The 20,153-nt window shown below is 42.6% G+C and overlaps 2 protein-coding genes and 1 non-coding gene across 5 annotated transcripts in view; 1 reads left to right on the top strand and 2 right to left on the bottom strand.

The window, feature by feature from the left end:
• The first annotated feature begins 715 nt into the window (after positions 1–715).
• Positions 716–15,132, top strand: LOC142957203 (junction-mediating and -regulatory protein-like). The gene is made up of 10 exons (XM_076098828.1): positions 716–2,051; positions 4,976–5,149; positions 9,233–9,383; positions 9,932–10,101; positions 10,185–10,350; positions 10,551–10,720; positions 10,979–11,053; positions 11,147–11,242; positions 11,336–11,870; positions 11,965–15,132. The coding sequence occupies exons 1-10, from the start codon at positions 1,227–1,229 to the stop codon at positions 12,270–12,272; spliced, it is 2,670 nt and encodes an 889-aa protein (XP_075954943.1). The 5' UTR covers positions 716–1,226; the 3' UTR covers positions 12,273–15,132.
• On the bottom strand, positions 7,515–7,586 carry trnaq-cug (transfer RNA glutamine (anticodon CUG)). The gene has a single exon. It is a non-coding gene; the product is annotated as a tRNA-Gln (tRNA).
• A 278-nt stretch (positions 15,133–15,410) lies between the features above and the next one.
• The window catches only part of homer1b (homer scaffold protein 1b), a 24,004-nt gene continuing 19,261 nt past the window's right edge, over positions 15,411–20,153 (bottom strand). For all 3 annotated transcript variants that reach the window (XM_076098824.1, XM_076098825.1, XM_076098823.1), the window contains 4 exons: positions 18,532–18,688; positions 18,209–18,319; positions 18,010–18,090; positions 15,411–17,892 (listed from right to left, as the gene is read on the bottom strand). In XM_076098824.1, coding sequence (XP_075954939.1) covers positions 17,701–17,892; positions 18,010–18,090; positions 18,209–18,319; positions 18,532–18,688 — 541 coding nt within the window. In that variant the 3' untranslated portion in view covers positions 15,411–17,700. The remainder of the gene's footprint in view (positions 17,893–18,009; positions 18,091–18,208; positions 18,320–18,531; positions 18,689–20,153) is intronic.

Here is a 20,153-nt window from a genome sequence, read left to right as displayed (position 1 = left end):
CACATTTGAGCAGCATTTTTATTATATTTGTTTCAGGATTTCTTTTATTTTTGTGTATTCATCTATTTTTGTAAACAGTTGTTTTTGGACTACATCTTGTCAATAATGCATTAACCTTTATAATGACTGGTGAACTGGTTTATATACTTAATGGCCTTCAGCAGTAGACATTTTTAATGAGATGAATGCACGTGAGTTAACGCCATCACATCGCTCATGGTAGGCCTACTATGTAATTCGATAATTAAATCCGTCATTCATAAACTTTTGGCTTTATATATATATATATGCATTGTATTAATACGATTACTTTCTGAAAGCTTTATATGAATGCATATTGTTTTGGATGCTGCAGCTACTCTGCAAAGCATCCCTTACTGCTTAACGTCAGCACGTCTCTACGTGCCCTGCTCAAGTTGAGATACTAATGTTGCCTTCAAATGCTCCTCGGACTCACGAACTCAATCTGCTCTTAGAAGTATTTTACAAACTGCACCTTAACTGTAATTTATTTTCAATTTATCTAATAATACTACGGTTTATTAAACGGGTTATGGTAATAGCAACAATATGGTGAAGGCTGGTAAAACTGTAAAAAACTTAGCTTGGTTTTTTTTCTGCCTGTAAATTCCGATATTTCTTACAGCACGTGAAGCCAACGTTATTATTTTGCGTCTGTGGGCTTCTTGGGCAAACGATGAAGAAAACATGGTGATGTTATGAGTTTGGAGACGATGCTAACCTTTCAGAAGATATCAATATAAAAACAAATATCCTTGTCACGCGTTTTCATGCCTCAGCCTGCTGTATTTGAACAATGTACGCAGCTGTTGTGGGGATGGTTGCTTTGAGATGAGAAGAGAGGTCTGGAGCCGAGAGACCGAGAATAACGGAACACAGCTGACCTGGTAAACAAACAGTCGCATGTTATGTGTCAGAGTTGAGTCTTGTATGGTGGCAACAAAGCTAACGGTTGCAGGAGGTTGGGATAGGCAGACATCCAGTGGGCCGGAGGATGTAAAATGACACTGCACTGCTCCAAATTCATCCGCTTGAGCGAAGGAGGATAACCCTTCAGGCAACATATCGGAGAGAAAACAGTGTTTGTTAAACGCTGTTTTATCACCCTAAACACATAACATTTCACTGTATCCGGCTCTCAAACAGTGCCAAAGGAGGGTTTTTGTCGGCGCGAGCAGTGTTATTGTTTTTGTTCCATCGCAGACATGTCCTTCACGATGGAGGATAGTGTGGAGTCGGGATGGGTGGCCGTCCGACCAAATGCGTTTGAGGAGAGGGAAAGGCATAAATTTGTTTTTATCGTCGCCTGGAATGAAGTGGAGGGTAAATTTGCCATTACGTGTCACAACAGGACGGTGCAGAGGAGAAGCTTTGGCAGGGACACACTGCCGACTGGTCGGGATGTGGACCAAACAAAATGGCCCGAAAGTCCCGTCAGAGATAAAGTATCTAAGAGCCCTAGCAAAGGAGCCAAGGAGGCTGTGGTTAAAGGATGCAGCCCTAAGAAGTCCGTGACAGCAACAAAATCAAGTGCTGTCAAAATTCAAACTGTGACTAAATCTGCAGCATCTCCCATTAGTCCTGATAACGAGGTGCTCAGATCACTAAGAGAGGACCTCTTGTCCCCCTCACTGGACAGCTTGGACCTGGAGGAAATGGACTTTCTGAGCAGGGAGGACTGCAGCTGGGCCGGACTCTTCTCCTTCCAGGACCTCCGGTCGATTCACCAGCAGCTGTGCTCGGTGAACTCGGACCTGGAGCCCTGTCTCCCGGTGTTTCCGGAGGAACCAGCCGGTATGTGGACGGTGCTGTTCGGCCAGGCGGAAGTACCCGAGACCGAAATGGATGAGCTTTGCTACAGTTTACAGATGTACCTCGGCCACGTGCTCGATACGTGCGGATGGAAGATCCTTTCGCAGGTTCTGTTCACGGAAAACGACGACCCAGATGAGTACTATGAGAGCCTGAGCGAGCTGAGGCAGTCCGGCTACGAAGAGGCGCTCAACCGTGCAACAAAACACCTGCAGGAGGTGAGTGAGTTTTAGTGACAACCCCCCCCGTGTATCTCCATGACTTTATCAGCTGCCATTAACATAGTCTGTGCTTTATATTTCTATGTAACTCACAATCACACAGTCTGTGTGACCTGACCACAGTCTCTCTGCTGTGCTGACCAGAACAACTGGGCTGCTTTAGACTTAGAGTACCAAAATGGTTTTGTGGACGTGTGATGCACCATTCATTTGAGGTAGACAGGTACACATACTTAATATATTTCAACCAATTGAAAACAAACCAATGCAGCATAGAGAAGAGGGGTAAACTATAACTGTGTCGAGGATCTTAACTTACCCCAATCACTAAAAGAAGTGTATTTTAAGCATTCATTATATATTTTCTTATTTGGGAAATGTTAATAAGATGAATAATCTTAGACTAATATGAAATATATTATTTCTTCACACATTGTCTTACTATGTGGACCATCCAGTAAATGCATGTCACATAATAAATTATAAAAATGAATGGCTGCAACAAGGCATACCACAATCTAACCTCTATCAGCGAAGAAGAGACAAAAATATACAGACAAGACCGTAAACTATTGCACACAGATGAGACAGCTGACAGGGATACTGTCTCCATTATGCTGTCATTATAAAATAATTATCTTGGTAATTCAGTGGACAGACCAATTAACTGGATCGTCAGTTAGAGAAAGGAAGAATTTGTCAAATTAGGTTGTAACTAAAGTAAGTTCTCTGAGGAATATTAAACTCTCAGCATGGCTGCTGCCTGCTGCTTACACAGCTGAGAGTCAAGTGCATAAACAGACAGACACACACACACACACACACACACACACTCACACACACACACACACACACACACACACACACACATCAAGCACTGTTGATGTAATGCGCATCCAATGTGACAACACTGCTGCTCACAGGTTGCTACCTAAACCGGTCTCATTCACTGCGTGGAGGACAGTCACAGATGATTATAAAGGAAAGCTCAGGGAAACGTGTGTGTCCTGCTCTTTAACGGAGGTGGGGTGGTACTTTTTGAAAACACGTTTGATAAAGCATACAGTATATCTCAGCAGGATGAGCCAGTCACAAACAGGGCGGGGTGCCACCAAGACCCACTGTCAACATCTAGCTGTAGTGTCCTTATTATTCAGAGTATCATCGGTTTTAGTGGTTATTTATAAATAAAGACTCAAGTAACACACTATATTTAAATTTGTGATGATATTGAGTCACTTACTGTAATATAGGATGTTATATAGCCGATGTCTCTTTTGTTCTTGTACTGTTAATTGCAGAAATGGACAATCATTTTTCAACAAATCTATGTATCAGGATATAATTGTCATAAATACTGATAGATTTGTTATTACTGTAATATTTTTAAAATAGCATATTTATTCAACAGCATTCAGTATAAAAACAAAAAAAACAAGAATACATACATATAATACTTATGATGTGTGTAAAAAAAAGGCAGATTTTTGACGATCTGTGGTGGTGAATATTAGTTCTACATGAATTTTATGAATTGTAATAAAATATGTCTTGAAGTTATAATATTAATAAACATTTCTGTGAAACACTTAAAATATAATCAAACAATAGCACTGCTTTGACATGACAGACATAATCCAGACACCATACCATACACACTCCAGGCCTGCTCCTTTTACACATCAGCAACAGCTGATTGATTCACTGCTCTTATTATAAACAGACATTCTATTGATACTCACTGGCTCTCACATAGTTCTACCAACCAATGGGGCTCGATTGATGCCGCCTTGAAAAAGAATTACTCTATTTTACGCTTACACCGAACATGACTCCAGCAGTACAGCAAGGTCACAGTATAATACGTTTTAAATCTGCTTGTATGTTAACTGTCTTTGCAAAAGTAAGAAAGAGTCAAGAGACTACATCCATGTATAGTGATGAAAGCGTTTCCTTTTGCAGTGAAAAGAGGCTGTGAGCAGCATAAACGAATCACCCCCCAATCCGTTCTACACCCACAGAAACACACACACCCAAAGCAAAAAGACAGAAAACCAGAGGCAGGAAACAGTGCTGCCCTTCCTGAGAAAAAGCAGCCCAAACTAATTTGCTTCAATAAGTGTCAGTCACTGAATGGGATGTTCAGTTTATTTGAAGGTGTATTCATTCTGAAAATAGAGGAAGAGTTACTCATCATATTCAGCTCTCTAACATGGCAAATGTACTTACTGTACAGGAGCTTATTCAAACACAGTCGCTGTTTGTTGTGTTGTAGGATTGTATATACACACACACACACACACACACACACACACACACACTGGCCTATTGATCCTCCCTCTCCATTTGAGTTAATGGCTATTTCAGTGCTTGCTGGTAGCCTGCAGGATTGTTCACTCCGGCAAAAATGTGTGTGTATTGATCTTATTCCCAGCAGCAGCAAGGACTCTGCTCTCTCAGCCACGAGACTGCACTCACACAGTATATACTCCTATTAGTTACAGCTTCACAAAGGATCCTCTTACTCTCACAGCAAGTTTACATTCACTGCCGACGGACACTAAAAGATGTATTGAAGAATGTTCTTCTGGCTTTTGCATGCTTGTGAGGGGTTGATAACTGATCTTCTGACACTGCCATTATCTCACTGTTACACAGATGTTGGCCTTCTGCTCAACTACATTTTTCTGATTTGTACGTAACAGACACTTGTAAAAATATACATCATATTATTAATCAAGGTGCTTCCAACTATCTTAATGTTTGTTTGTTTGTTTCACACTACATTCAATGTGGATAACAATGGATGCCTTATTAACAAGGCCTTACATTACAGAGATTGTAATTTATCTGTTCTGATATTCTGAAAGTTGTTTGTTGACAATGATACAATTACCTTCCTGTGTGTGCATGTAATGCAGCTGCTGGAGAAGCACAAGACCATGGACAGCATGGTGGAGCTGTTGGAGCTGTATAAGGAGGAAGATGAGACCTGTGGAGGACTGCTGGAGGCCTCCACACAGCTATACCAGTACCTGCTGCAGCCCTTCAGAGACATGAGGGAACTGGCAATGCTACGCAGACAGCAGATCAAGGTAACAATTTCTACCAGACAAAACTGCACGGAAGAGGGTGAGGCGTCCTTTCTATTCTTCATATTTTTGGGGGATTTGTCTCGGTTTGGGCCCAAATCCGTGGGCCCAGTAATTTGCCGAAACTTCTGTGGCATACAACCAAGCAACTCAGTTCTCACACACAGATGGCCAGCTTATTTCAGAAGTGAAAAATGGTGTGTACTATTGGTGACAAGATGAGCAATATAACTAAAAAGTTAATGTTTGTAATGTTTATGGTAGTTTGACCCAATAATTTGAATGGATTATTTTTTCTAGGAAGCTGGCAACTATGCAGGCAGGCCTAGATTTAGTGATGTATTTATCTACAAGCACCAACATGGAACAGTCATAAAACACAATGGATCGCCACAGGAAATTCACATGTCTCTTAAAATAGAGTTTGCTCTGTGCATGTTTGACTGTGATGTATTGTGAAATATGAATGCTCTTGTATATTGTGATTAGATGTATAATGGCCAGTGAAGCAGTGGGAGGGTGATGAGATGTGTCTTATTGCAAAGAGAAGATGGAGGCTGGTGAATGGATGGGTGGAAAGAGGGAAATAATTATTGCAGTGCTGTTGGCTCATTTATATTTAGCTCACTGACTCATAATGAAAATACTTCAGTATCACATTATATAACATCCATCGATAAAGAAGCATATTGACATATATATACAGCACACACACACACACACACACACACTTATATTCTTGTGTTCAAAAGATCCGGGACACTTTTCTCATCAGTCTACAATAACATGCTCGGCATCGCTGGAAACTCCGAGCTCTCTGAGTCACCTAAACGCTCCATGAGTTGAAACGCACAACGTCAGCTAATAACGTAGAAATGAAGCACACTGACGTAAATCTATGTTCTTGCCAAAAGATTTAACCAAATATCGTGTTATTTTTTGTCAATAACGGCAGATTGTGATTACTTACAGTTCCACAGTGAGGCTTGGGCCAATGGGAATTCGCAGTGCGTCTCAGAGAGGAGTGCACATTTCTTGTCAGAAAGGGTTTAATCAACAATCAACTTATCTTTTCCTAAACCTAACCAAGTAGGTTTGTTGCCTAAATCTAAGGAGATTTATGGCAGAAGGCCCTGAAGGTAAACTCCGTCCGTCTGCGGGAGGAGCTACCTTAATCAAGTTAGGCTGACTTGCCCTGTAGAGAGCTCCGGCTGTTAAATGATGGTACATTAATTATGTTTTTGGGAGAAGTTGTAGTAAAGAGTAGTTGAAAACATCCAGTGCATCATTATCCATGGGACCTTGGTTTTAATGACGATATTGCCTTTGGAATTTAGATTATTTACTAATCGAGCATAAAAATCTTATATTTTCATATAATGCATCTCTATTTGCTTTGGAATAGTAATAGAGATAATCTTACTTACAGTGGATTTATATTCCATGGCTTCTTACCATTCGAAGAGACCATTACTGATTCATTTTGGTTAAGTTATTTTAGTCGTTTTTATCTTAGGGCTAGGGCTTAACATAGCCACAGCTAGTTTAAACCCGGCAAGCTGTCATTTAGCTGCTGATTGATTCTGAAACATTTTTTATAAGAAACTAAGAGATTTGTTATGAATTAATTTGACCATCTCGTGTGTGTGTGTTAGTGTGTGTTAGTGTGTGTGTGTGTTTGTCTGAAGGGGCTTCGTAGTTGGCCTTAAACCGCAGTGTCTGAAACAGTTGTGTGCTGCTGCCGTTGGGGGTTGAGTGACATACTGTGAGCTGGAATGGAGACCCATGGATCTCCAGTTCCCCACAGTCTCACATGAATAAGTCATGTTGTGTGTGGTCCTATAGGTTTACTGCAGGATGATGCTGTGCTGGTACACTGAGATCAGCAGGCCTGCAGCAGACATTGAGAGATGGAAGGCAGAGTTAGAGAGGTGGGGCTGAATAAATGTTCCTAATTCCAGTTTTACTTGGAAGGTGAGACACATTGTGAGTGTAAACAGGGTGTTATGTCATTTATTAATATAAGTGAAATCTTGTAACAAAAGAGGGAAATAATTAAATTAATATTAAGTATTAAAGGAAAGGCCAATAAGGCAAATTGTCCCTGCCCACCCAAAAAAAAATCATATTATATATATCTTGTTCCTATAGAGAGGAAACACACTCAAGCTAAATAATACATATATATTTTATATATATATATTATTTAGATCGAGTGTGTTTCCTCTCTATAGGAACAAGATGTTTAGTTAATGGCTGTCATTGTCTATTTCTAAGCTAAGAATATTGTTCTATGACGTCATACATTATCCGCCTCCTATTGTTGTATTAGAAGCTTCAACGCAAAGAAGACAAATTGTAAAATATCAGGTCCTACCGAGATTTGAACTCGGATCGCTGGATTCAGAGTCCAGAGTGCTAACCATTACACCATAGAACCACATATTGACGCAGGGGGGCGTGGACAATTATATTGACACTTCCGGGTCTAGGCATAGCTTGTAGTACCCGCAGTTTAGGGGCAGCATGGCTTTCTGTTGCTCTTCTTCATCTGAAATCCCATAGTTGTGGGGTTTTCTTTTCTCTCGCTGTACGGAGGTGTGTTATATCAAAATGCTTTTCAAACTATAAGTACAATAAATAGTTTTAATTTAAAAAAATGTGATGTGATATGGGGAGGGAGAAAGAAAAGACGACAGCGAAATGGTGTGAGCTGTAAAACAGTAATTTTCAATTGACAAATTAAGAGGGCCATTGAATACAAAGAAAGAGGATTCTGCTCTGTCAGACAACAAGATGAAATGCTGACAACAAACTATAAGATTAACAAAGAAAATATGATAAATATTGAATATATGTTTAACAGCAATCATGAATCCCACACTTATAATTGAGGTAGCATGTTTTTGGAGCGCTACAGTAACGCAAATCATCAGATTCCAAGCTAACAGGTCTAAAATTAAACTTTGTACAGCAATGCAGAAATAAATTCAAAACCGCAGGAATGAGCACTGGCAACCTGACAGCAGGAAATCGCAGTGGTAAATGATACTGCAGCACTGCTGAGTAATGCAGGGTGAGCTGAGGTGCAGCGAAGTTACTCAGGGTCAGACAGGGATGCAGCTCTGTAACCTTTGCTGCTTACATATTTTCTTTGTGTTAATTTCTCGGATTTTTGCTCCGTGTTGATCAGTGAGGATTTCGTCTGCGTATGATTAACAGAGACACTGTGACGTCATATTCACATTATGGTCTTTAACTTCCTTCAAATGGTCCTAATTAAAAGATAACGTGAGTTCATGTGTTTAGAAGTGGTGAAACTTTTATTACATCTTCCTTTTATGAAAATGTAAAAAAAAATGTCAGAAGGCATTTTACAGTTTTCAATTATTTGCAATATCAATCTCCTATGTTCCATCTAAATGGTGGTTGTGCTTTTATAAGTTGGTTGAAAATTGGTTTGTATGACAAAATGGTGTTTGTACTGGTGTCTGAATGAAGGTTTGAATGATAAAAGTACTGCATAATGCTTCCATATACGGGAGTGTGGCTCCCTCTCCAGGCCTACCTTCTCTGGTGTAACCATTGAGATCCAGGTTCCTCATAGCATGAAGCCATTTAAGTCAGACAATCTTTCTATACAACATGTGAAGGGGCGATTGACTCTACTGTCATGTAAACCACCACCTAATGACTCCTGAGTATTCACATATATATCACTGTTTGTTTTCTCCTTTTTTGTTAAGCCCATTTACTCCTGCCACATTCGGCTCTGAACCACCTCTGAATCTCAAATGAAGCAGTGTATCTCTTGGGTGTGGAATTTTATGAATGTGCCTCTAACAGGCATTGGCTGTACTGTGTCACCTCAAATTAAAAAAATTGTATACCACGATCTCCACATCCACATCCATGTTTTAATATCCGCATTAATATATATAACACAGGCTGTACATATTGTTAGTGTGTATAATTTATATTTCTTGATCTTTATTTTTTCACAAGATAAATCTTTTCCATACTCCTTCACTGAGGCCTGTCGTGCGTAGCCTTGCTGACATAACTATGTTCATCTTCTCTAAACAGATTTCCATGGAGAATGACTACTTGGGCCCAAGGAGGATTGAAGCTCTAAAAAAAGAGGACTTTGACTGGCAGAAGAAAGCTCAAGAGGCCGTCCTCAACATCCAGGACTTTACTATAAAATACTTTGAGATCACTGCTAGAGCTCAGAAAGGTACAGTATGCCATCACTGTCACTGCCAATGTCAAGTCAATACATCAGCAGAGGACTGACTTTGAATAATCACACACAGCGCACACACACAGTGGAAGCATTGGCCTACTATTGACCTGTGTGTGGTTGTGAACACCAGGGCTAATGTGATTTAGTACTAATGAGGAAGTGCAGACAGCCATGGTTTGACAGGGACAGGAGGAAACAAGGACAACCTATTGATCAAACAACTCTGCCAGCGGATTGTCTCTGTGCAGTTACTCCACACTGTGCCCCTGCTTATCTCACTTTTTCCCCACGACTGATTGGTCCATTTATGATCTGACACTTATTAGATAAAAAATCAGGTAAGTGAGTGATTTCAAGTGAAAGAAGGTGCTATGTCCAAATGTGGCCAATAGATGTCTCCCTCTACATTACTGTCATGAAGCGTCACTTTTAACTGTGTGGAAGTTTCACGCAGTCACTGGCCATTGCCTTTTCTGTGTGTGTGTGTGTGTGTGTGTGTGTGTGTGTGTGTGTGTGTGTGTGTGTGTGTGTGTGTGTAGGGGTGTATGAGCGTATGAAGGTGGACCAGCGTAAGTTTGGTAAATCCTCATGGACAGCAGCGGTGGAGCGCATGGAGAGACTCCGCTACTCTGTCGCCAAAGAAACACTGCAGCTCCAGAGAGCCAGGGAGATCTGTCTGGAGCAGAGGAAACGCACACTTCGAGAGGAGGTGTGGTAGTAACACTCAACACCGTACAAAACACACAAACACAGGTTTTTTTTGGGTTGAGTTTTTTGTCCCGTCCCCTCCAGATGCAGAGTCTGTGTAGCAGTAAAGATGCCATGGCCCTCTTAGACCACATGGAGACACAGTACTATGAGCGCCAGCTCCAACTGTACGACATCCAGGCTGAGATACTGCAGTGTGAAGAGCTGCTCCTCACCGCTCAACTAGACAGCATTCGCAGACAGATGTCAGGTATTTGGGCTGAATTCACACGCTACTTTGAGTCCTGACAAGACACTACATTTCACAAATGATTCTGTTCTGTTGAAAGTGCAAGAACCTGCTACAAGACAGTCTGAAAGAATACTTTATGGCTAGTGTCTGTCAAACACATGAGAGACCTGTACTTGTGTATCCACACAAGGCTTTATATTTATAAATGTGTGTTTCAGAGTTTCAAGATGAGGTGGTGTACTATGACACCTTCGAAAGTGCAGATGATATAAAAGAGGACAATACTGCAGAGAGAGAAGAGCTGCGCAGACTTCAGGTCAGCGGTCGTCAGCTGGAGGCGAGAAGGGGGCGCATCACTGCCAAGCGCTCCTATCTGAGGAACAAAAGGGTGTGTGCACTTCATTCACATTCACACTTTTTTGCATTCCCGAAGTGTATCCAGTATTCTACACACTGTTGGTGCATACTATTGAAAATGTGGAATGGAGTGTGTAGTCAGAAGTGACCCTTGACCCCTGCTATATCACAAAAAAACATATTGCATCAAGAAACAGCTAAAAATATGCATTTGAATTGGAGTTGTCAGTATGTATGATGCTGTGTCGATGAGTGTGTTGACGTTTTCTTTCCTCCATTCTTTCTGCAGGAGATCTGTGTATCTAACCATAGTCAGAAGCAGCAGACACGTCAAACCATCCACAAGGACTCCATATCCCACCAGGTCTTACATGTAGATGGTTAATTTGTATTTAATAACATGACTACTGTAAAGCATTGTCAGTAACATTCTCCTCTAAACCTCTACATTTGTCAGCTGAAAAATGAAGAAGAGGAAGACGAGGAAAAGAAGAATAGCAGAGTTAGTCAGGAGAGGCAGAGAACTCTAGACAGACTACGCACTTTCAAGCAGGTATGTGCCCTCCTATTTTCGTAAATATCAATATAACACTTTTAATTTTTTTCTCACTGATCGACTTCCCTGTCTCGCTGTGTCTTTATCTAGCGGTACCCAGGTCAGGTGATTCTGAAGTCCATTCGACTACGCGTGGCCCACACCAGAAGAAGAGAGCGTGGACGGAGCATGGGAATGAGTAGTTTGAGTGAGAGGGAGGAGCATGTGGACTTTGTCCAGGCGCGCGGTCACCCGCTGTGTCTCAGTACCAGTGTGCAGACGGACCCCAGCTCCACACTCACCACTCAGCCCGTCACAGTCCTCACAGCATCCCTTCCTCCTCTGCCTGTGCCCAGTCCTGTAGACTCCTCCTGCTCTCCCTGCTCCCTGTCCTCACTACTGGCATCCCCCATGTCCCCTCCTCCTCCACCTCCCCCTCCACCTCCCCTGCCAATTAAGGAAGAGCTTTTGCCTTCTGGGAGCCCAGCCCGGCATGGGCAGAAGGTTGAGGGGAAGAATGCAGCAGAAGAACTCTCCCTCTGCCCACTTGGTCCATTTATGCCTCGCTTCTTTGACAGCAGCCAACTGTTGAGTGCCCGTAAAAACCTGAGGAAGACTCCAGAGTTTGACTCCGACAGCAGAAGAGGTACTGGAACCATTTAGTACTATAGTAGGCTCTTAGATTAGCAAGTTACAGTAGCCCATCACAGTTTGTCTCCCTCTTCTCTTCCTGTATGCAGTCAGCTCGCCCATGGACGAGGTGCTAGCCTCCCTGAAGAGAGGCACCTTCCACCTGAAGAAGGTCGACCAGCGGTCTCTGCTTCCTTCCACGGACGACGATGACCCCAATAGCATCCTGGCTCAGATCAGAAAGGGGGTCAAACTGAGGCGCGTCCCCAGGAATGAGAGAAAGGACAATGGAGAGCTCCCGGCCTCCACCGACCCTCTGACCAGGAGCATCCATGAGGCGCTGCGCCGCATAAAGGAGGCCTCACCAGATTCTGACTCAGACGACGACGGGCTGGCCGCCCATGACTGGGATAGCTAGGGTTCAACCATCAGAAGCAACAACTAATACACACACAGATGCCTGCACACTCTAACACTGAACACACCGTACTGTAATGTACTGTAAAGTGCTGCGTTGTACTGTACACACACACACACACACACACACACACACACACACACACACACACACAGTTACTTATTCACTTTACACTTTACAGTTGCTTATTCACTTTAGCACACACAGCCCAGTCACACATAGTAACTATGCCATTGCCCGAGTCATACTGAATATCACCAACTGCTCCAAAAGGCTATGGTCAACCCGTTCATTTGTTTTTCACACTACATTCACCATCATGACGGATATCATTCGTGTTTTTATTTCTACTGTATGTTACTGTGGTTTTATTCCTGTATTTAGATTGTGATGTTGTAAAGCTCTGCACTGGCCTTTTGTGGCTACATTAACATTCAGAAACGGCACATAACACATTTACGACTGACAGTTATTTGTGAAACTGAAAACCTCATACAAAAAGCTATTTGTGCTGAGTGTGAGATGCGTGATTTTTTTCCACTCGCTCCAAAGCATAAAAGTGAAAAACTTTAACTGTAACCCAACTACGTAATGGGTATGATTGATAATTTGGGGTCATGTGGGAGATTGAAAAACAAATAGAAGATCCAACTGAGATTTGAAGTAGATTTAATGTCCAGATTTTAAACCATAACACAATCACCTCTGCTGAAGCTCTCTTCTATTTTTTACTAATGTACTATGACTGAACCACACTACTGTATGCTGCACCGCTGGTTTTGTCCAGTCACATGTGGGTGGGTTAGTGTCCGACAGGACCACTGCTTGTCTAATCTGACTCTGCACAAAGACTGTAAATCCTTTAGTCCGTCACACCAGACTTGTGCCCCTCCCCCGCTCTTGTCTCCTTGCGACCTTCACCAACCCCAACTCTCACCATCTCTCTGGCTGAGAAAAAATATATCAACCCATCTGTTCGACCGCAACATATGGCCAGGCTGGTGGGAGATATGGAGATTCACAGTAGGCTTATCATTTGGTGCCGAAACCAACAACATCTCTGAGCAGAAGCTGGCCCACCTAGAGTAGGAGAGGATTAGATAGATGAAGGGTCACCTGCAGAGATGCAGAGGTTCTTTAGCGGGGTGGAGGTCATGGTTAGTGTCAGTCATCTTGGTAAAGTGTGGGCAGACTTGGTTGGTGATTCCCAAACTTCGTATGTGGGATAGTCACGGCAGAGCTGTGAAACTATTCACTCTCGTTTGAATGATGAAGGATGGTTTGTGGGAGGCTAGATTCTCTCAGCGCTGTAGGGAGTCACTGTGGGCTGAGGAGCAGGCGGGCGTGATGGATGTGGTTTCTGCTTCCATCTTGTTCACTTACTCTCCTCTCCTCTATTGCGTATTTTCTAATTTCTTGCACAGCACTCAGTGGGCAGAAGCACACAGTAGGAGGTCTGTTACTCACAGTGCTAGAAGTGAAAACATGTTCATGCACACATGGACTCGCACATTAAACTCACGGCCAACATGTGCAGAAACATTTTAGTGGCAAAGTGAGTCCACAGCCTCTACCCATAAGTCTTACATGAAAGTATTTCAGCACTTTCATGGTACATAGTACAAACTCTGAATCACTTTATCTGTACAGTAACAACTTTTTTTTTGAATCACTGGTGAAACATATCTGCTGTAGATGAGTCTGTTTAAAAGCACTGAACATGTGAAACTGCACCTACAGAGGTGTGATGGAAGGACAGTATGAGAGGACCTGTGGGGAGGTTTAGCAGCAGAGGAATCTACGCTAGCATACATGTTAACATGAAGCAACAAGATGTGAATTCATAAACACATCTCTGAGTCTGAAACAGCCTCGGTATGCGCCGTCTCAAAACACTTTGATGCAAAGATTTGTGCTTTTTCTCTTGTTATTGTGTTGAGAGACGTTCTCGGTTTAATCATGAACGTGCACTCATGTAGAAAGAGCAGGCATGGACGTATATGTCACATTTATTCAGCTTGAAAATAGCTCAGTGCTAAAGAGAGTTTATTGTTTTCCTGGCAGACCAAACCTGAGGCACTTTTACATGTTTCCTGTCACTGTCAGCACTACATGTTCGTCTATGGTGTCCTCATCATGTAGCATGAGTCAGAGATCTAACCCTGACCTGACTCTAAACTTAGACCTAACCCAGACCTTACCTGACTTGATGTCACTATAACTGATCAGGGCAGAGTTTCCCAAAAGATGTTAGCGCTAATGTTTACGTTGCTCCACTAAACAATGACCAACAAAGTGCTCACAATTTTGGGAAACTGGGCTCAGAATGTGACACCATGGCCACGAATCAACTATCTATCACCTGGCTAATCTTAGAAACACACTGTTATGTTTTACACTGATCTTTATCTATAAATAATCTTAACACAGCTAATTGTCAGCTAACTGTAATTTTACATTGCATTCCACTGTTTTGTTTGAATCCTGTTTCTTTCCAAAGCATTTCCAGCCAAACCTTTTTGTGATGCGTTTGCTCCTGAACATTTCCTCTGGAGACCTGTTATCCACACAGGCAGACTATATGACCCGCTGTCTGAATACGGCAGTCAGACACTTGAGAAGTGCAATATCAATATGGAGAAGTACAAGCAAAGGGATGAAACAAGTTAATGGGTTATAATGAGTTCAGATCGATTGCCTAAAACAATGGACTTATTAATTGCTGCAGTTGTTTTTACACAGTAGTGTATACACATACTGTTCCAAGAATACCTTTTTGCCTTTAGTCCTGCCACTTTCATTTATTCAAACCTTTTTTTTTTTCATTTACAACCTTGCCCCTGCATTTGAATAAAACCCTGTGAAGCACATTTTGAGATCGTCTGTTTCACTGTTGAATAATTTAGTTAATGTGTTTCTTAAAAAACAAAGAACAGAAGCAATTTGCACACACTGAATTCTGCCGTCTCTGTATTTGAATATAAAACATAGCATTTCTCAGTTCACAGAGGTGTGTTCTCAGCCTGGTAGGGCTGTCTTTGTTGGAATTCAACAAAGGATCTCCTGATTGTTTTTCACCAGCATTTGGTAAATCCTTTCACCTGTAAACACACACGTCTCACCAATCTACGAACATCATAAGCCTGAGGTACCTCTTTAATATCATGAGTTCAAAATTACTTTAAATAGTCAAAAATATTGCCAGTCTTCTCATACCTCTAAATACAATAATAATACATTTAAATACCATAAGTTACAAAACAGGAGAATGAAAAGCTTCTTATCCACTACTGTACAAAGGCATTCATTAACAATAGCATTAATATCAGGGTATTCCATCTGTCATTCGACCGTCAAAGTTAAACCAGAAAGAAAAAAACATGTGTAACTTCCTTTACATGGGTCTTATTCCAGTGTATTAACCTGTGTAACTAACTACAATATTGGCATTAAATAATTATGCTGTGCTAGTATTAAATGCAAATCTCTTGATATATAATGTAGTTACAACAGTGTAATAACATAGTGCAAACAGGGCGCTCAATTGAAAGGTAGAATAAGCAGAATTTCATGTAAGGATATCGCTTTTTAGAAATGTTAAGATTTTAAAGAAATTCATTTTCAGATGCAGTTTTTTGGATTTTACCGGTACATGAGCTGCTTCAGAAGTGTATGTTTCAGGACAGAACGTTTAACACTATGTGTTTACATTGTGTTGTTACGCATTTTAAATATATATTGAAGAGGTTTTCATTGTTCACCTACAGAATATATACTCTATAATAACTATGCAATACTTTTCCATTGGTTAATACACAACAATAAGCCACTGCAGGGCGTTACTGCATTTGAGTTATCCATCCATTCATTTACAATGTCATGAGTAGAAAGTTACCTTATACAGTTCTATAATTATATCATCAGTGTTATATCCTGTGTAAAAAAAAGAATAGAAACCGAGTACAGTTCTATATTCACCCGTGAGGAGTGAAAATCTGTGGCCAGTTTCACTGAGGGTGGAGATTTACGAACACGTAGATGACACTCTGTAAGCCCTTCACTAAGCACTACTTCGACCAGACAGGGCTGCCACACAGGTTCGCGGTCAACAGTAGTTCACTTTCTGTCGGACAGGGGGGGGATCAGCTGAGTTGCATCTGACCTATCTGCATGAGTCCACTGAGTAGAGTACCTGATAGAGTAATATAGAGGTGTTGTATAGAGCCTGTCTGGTATTGCTCAGTGTTTGTGTGTGTGTGTGTGTGTGTGTGTGTGGGCCTTGATGTCCAAAAACAGGGTCTTTCTATCACAGCACAAATCACACACACATATTATATACAAACATGTGTCAACGCATATGTGCTTTGAAGGCACGCGTTATGTTGAAGGTCAGGCCTTATTTGGGCACACACGCCACACTGAGTTTGGCAGGAAGACAGGTCAGGTGTCTGCGACGGTGGAAGCAGTCTGGATACAGGAATTCTCAAGTCAGGGCACATGCCCCCTTAAAATTTCAGTGTGGCATGAACAATGCCTCTGCAAGATTCAATAGTCATCTATCATGTCAGATTTTAAATAGGGTGTGGATACAAGCAGTCATTCTGGATAAGTAAACAAAACTTCATTTCCCAGCAGCCCTGTGCGCCCTGGCCTACAGGTAAGACTGACTGATTCGTTGAGAGCCAGCCTTTCATTTTCTGTTGACACTCCGCTGGCAGCCCGTGCTCAAACATGGGACTCTGTTTCTCTGTTCAGCACTTCTCTGTACAGTAAGTCACTTTGGATCAAAGCATCTGCTAGTTAGAGGACAATATTTTGGGGGGATTTGGCAGCTTTGGCGCAGTTCTCTGAGTCTTAACAGCAATTATTTCCACATGACTTTCAACATTCCCCTTGGGGGGGCAGTTTAGAGAGGAAGAAAAGGGGTGTGTGTGTGTGTGCGTGTGTGTGTGTGTGCGTGTGTGTGTGTGATGTTGTGATGCTGCAAGCTGTGGTGCAGCTCCCCCGGTCAAACAGCAGATGGCACTGAGGCACAGATCTCAAGTTAACTCTTTGAGAGTGTGTGGGTGGTTTGGGGGGCAGTTGCAGTGTGCCACAACATGCACCTCCACCTCTGAAGAGATCAATTCAACCAAGGTTACGCCTACACCAGCCAATCAGAAGGCAAGATGAGGTAGTCCCTGCGTTGTCTTGAACTACAGATGTGACTGCGGTTGGTTGGAGCTCGATGCCGCCAAGGTAAGTTGGGGAGTTAGCTGCCCTTTTTGAACTAAATCAGAATTGGGGCAGTGTAGTGTCTCAGTTCTAATGTGCGTGGAGTGTAGGAGGAAGGTGGGGCATGGTGGGTTAAATCAAAGTGTGTGAGTTGCGGGTGTCAGTATGTAAATTATCATATGGCTCTGTCTGTGAAGATTAGGCAGCTCCGTCTCTAGCTGGCCTCCTCTATCAGCCGAGACAAGGTGTCTCTGAGCTCCGTCAGCTCAAAGATCTTGCCGTCCAGCAGCTCCAGCAGCGTCCGCAGGCTCTTCCTGAAATTCTCCTGCTCCTCCTGGTTCTCCTCCAGCCGCTGCTCGGCCCCCGCCAGCTGCTCCTCCAGCACCCGACCGCGCAGCTCTGTCTCCTGGAGAAGGAGAGACAGCATTGTTGGCAGGTTTGTGTCGTTAGGAGGTAAATAATAAGTGTAGGATGTGCTGGTTGGGAAACAGTTACATGTTCAATGCATATTTGTATCGCTCACCTCAAGTTTCTGGGTTAGTGTGTCTTTCTGCTCCATCAGGTCGTTCATGTTTTCCAATTCCTCTTTTAATTTTTCCATTTCCTGGAGGACATAAAAAGCAGATTAAAAGGCTGTGTAGCATGAACATAGAGTGTTGTTGCATGAGCCAAAACATTACAAGCAGGGCACTTCATCCAATCACACACACATGCAAACACACATCTTCTCTATCCCTTAGTGCATTCTCCAGTTCCTCTATGGTTTGGTTGAGTTCAGTCTTCTGGGATTTGATCGCTGGTGATTGGTTGCTCTGACACTCGAGCTCCGTCACCTAAAAGGACAAGATGGAGATCAAGATTTAGATCCACAGAGATAGCTGGACACAACAGAATCATGATCTCAACCCATCTTTTATTACCAGACTACCTCTTCTTTATTCTCCCTCATGCCAACAATCATCTGCCCCCTCTGTTTTTTATTCCCTCCTATTTGATATGAATTAATTAATGGCACAAGCAAGCAGTTCTGTGCCCCATCCCTCACCCGTTTGTGTAGTCTCTCGGCCTCTTCCTGGTAGGCGGCCAGTTGTTGTTTCCACTGTTTGACGTTGGCTGTGGACTCCAGCAGAGCTGCAGTTAGCTTGGCATTGTTCCCCTTTAGGGCCTCCAGCTCAGCCTCCCAGTGTTTTGTCATGGCGGGGCTGCAGAACACAGAGAGGTTCATTACTGTCAGTTTACCAAAAGCAACATAAGATAATAAGTGTTCATGTTTTCATGCTATGGATGTAAGATATGGGATTCTGAAAGCTCATGATGTCTGATTCTGCAAAACAGAAGTTGTGAATGTGAAGGTGTATTTTTCTACAACATATTAGAACCATTATTGTTTGTGAAACATCCATCCATCCATCAATCGATTATAAGAATACAGGACTGTGGACACAGATATGTTTTAAGTCTCTTAGTGGTCCTGTTGGCTCTTTGTGGTCATTTTGCATCCATTCGTGGTCATCTTGAGTGTTTTTGTGTCTCTTTGATTCACATTTAGTAGGTTAAGCCTAGAGCCACACAACCACTCAAGCTCCTAGGCCTGTACTGCTGAGGACCATTCAAAAATCCATCCATCCTTCCATCCAGTTTTGCCCCAGCACTAAAAGCTAACAAAGGCTGCAGTGGGCACTCAAGTTGGAGGTCACCACTTCCTGGCCTGTAGCTGTGAAAGCAGCTGTCTGCCACATGAGTTCTAATCTGAGATTATATCGTCAGACTGGCTGGAGCCTAATCTGGTCCAGCTACTCACAGACGAGAAGATGAGATGAGCGATAAGGGAAAAAGTGATTGACTTGCATGATGGAGAGGCATGTGTGGGAGAAAGACGCTGGTGAAAGAAAATGTTTGCACATGGTCTGGGTAGTCGATAGTTCGGTAGAAGAAATGCTGTCGTGTAATATTAGATACATGTACAAACTCAACTTTCTGGAGGGAAAATGCTTCCGCTGTGCATCTCCCCTGTTAAATGTGAGCATTGCAGGCATTCAGTTAAGATTTTCATAATGCCCACTCGCTGTCTCTCACATAATGTCTGACTTGAGTGGGAGATTGTATGAGAGACCTAAACGTTGTTGAGTACCGACATCGAGTCGAGTACCTTTGAAAAGAAGCTCCTACTCCCACATACTTCACAGTAATTCTTCACAGCGGTGGAAACAGATACACAGAAAAACACAAAAGCAAGCTCGGCTTGCTCAAGAAATGTTGAGTGTCTGTGTATGACCCATAACAATGATGTTTTCAGTTTTGTTCCGCCCCCTCGCTGACACACACGCATACACACCTACATACTCACACTGCAGCAGTACTCCACTATGCCATAACACCCACTCTAAAGTGTAAAAGAGAGAAAACCCAGGTCTAATTCACGCAGGACTCCCACGGTGCCTTCAGTTCTTACACAACAGCCACCCCCTCTGTGAGTGCAAGTGTGCCTGCGTGTGTGACGCATAGGAGGGAGACGACACTTCATCCTACACATGCACATATCAACTGACACACAACCACTCACACACACATATACACACATGGAGCGATGCTGTCACCAAGGCACACATCCCCGCCAATGTATAAACCCCACACACCAGCTCGCAGAGCAGGAGAGCAGGCGAGACG

This window comes from Anarhichas minor, unplaced genomic scaffold (assembly GCF_050575085.1).
Source record: "Anarhichas minor isolate MPS153535 unplaced genomic scaffold, ASM5057508v1 ptg000025l, whole genome shotgun sequence".
Taxonomy (NCBI): Eukaryota; Metazoa; Chordata; class Actinopteri; order Perciformes; family Anarhichadidae; genus Anarhichas; species Anarhichas minor.
The sequence above is the reverse complement of the archived record's forward strand: the minus strand, read 5'-3'. Positions and strand labels throughout refer to the sequence as shown.

Bases quoted from the DNA above. Each gene is read 5' to 3' on its own strand.
- LOC142957203 (XM_076098828.1), top strand. From the start codon at position 1,227: ATGTCCTTCACGATGGAGGATAGTGTGGAGTCGGGATGGGTGGCCGTC. The intron at 5,150-9,232 runs GTAACAATTTCT...TTCTCTAAACAG, and splicing joins TACGCAGACAGCAGATCAAG to ATTTCCATGGAGAATGACTA. The intron at 10,351-10,550 runs GTATTTGGGCTG...TGTGTGTTTCAG, and splicing joins CATTCGCAGACAGATGTCAG to AGTTTCAAGATGAGGTGGTG.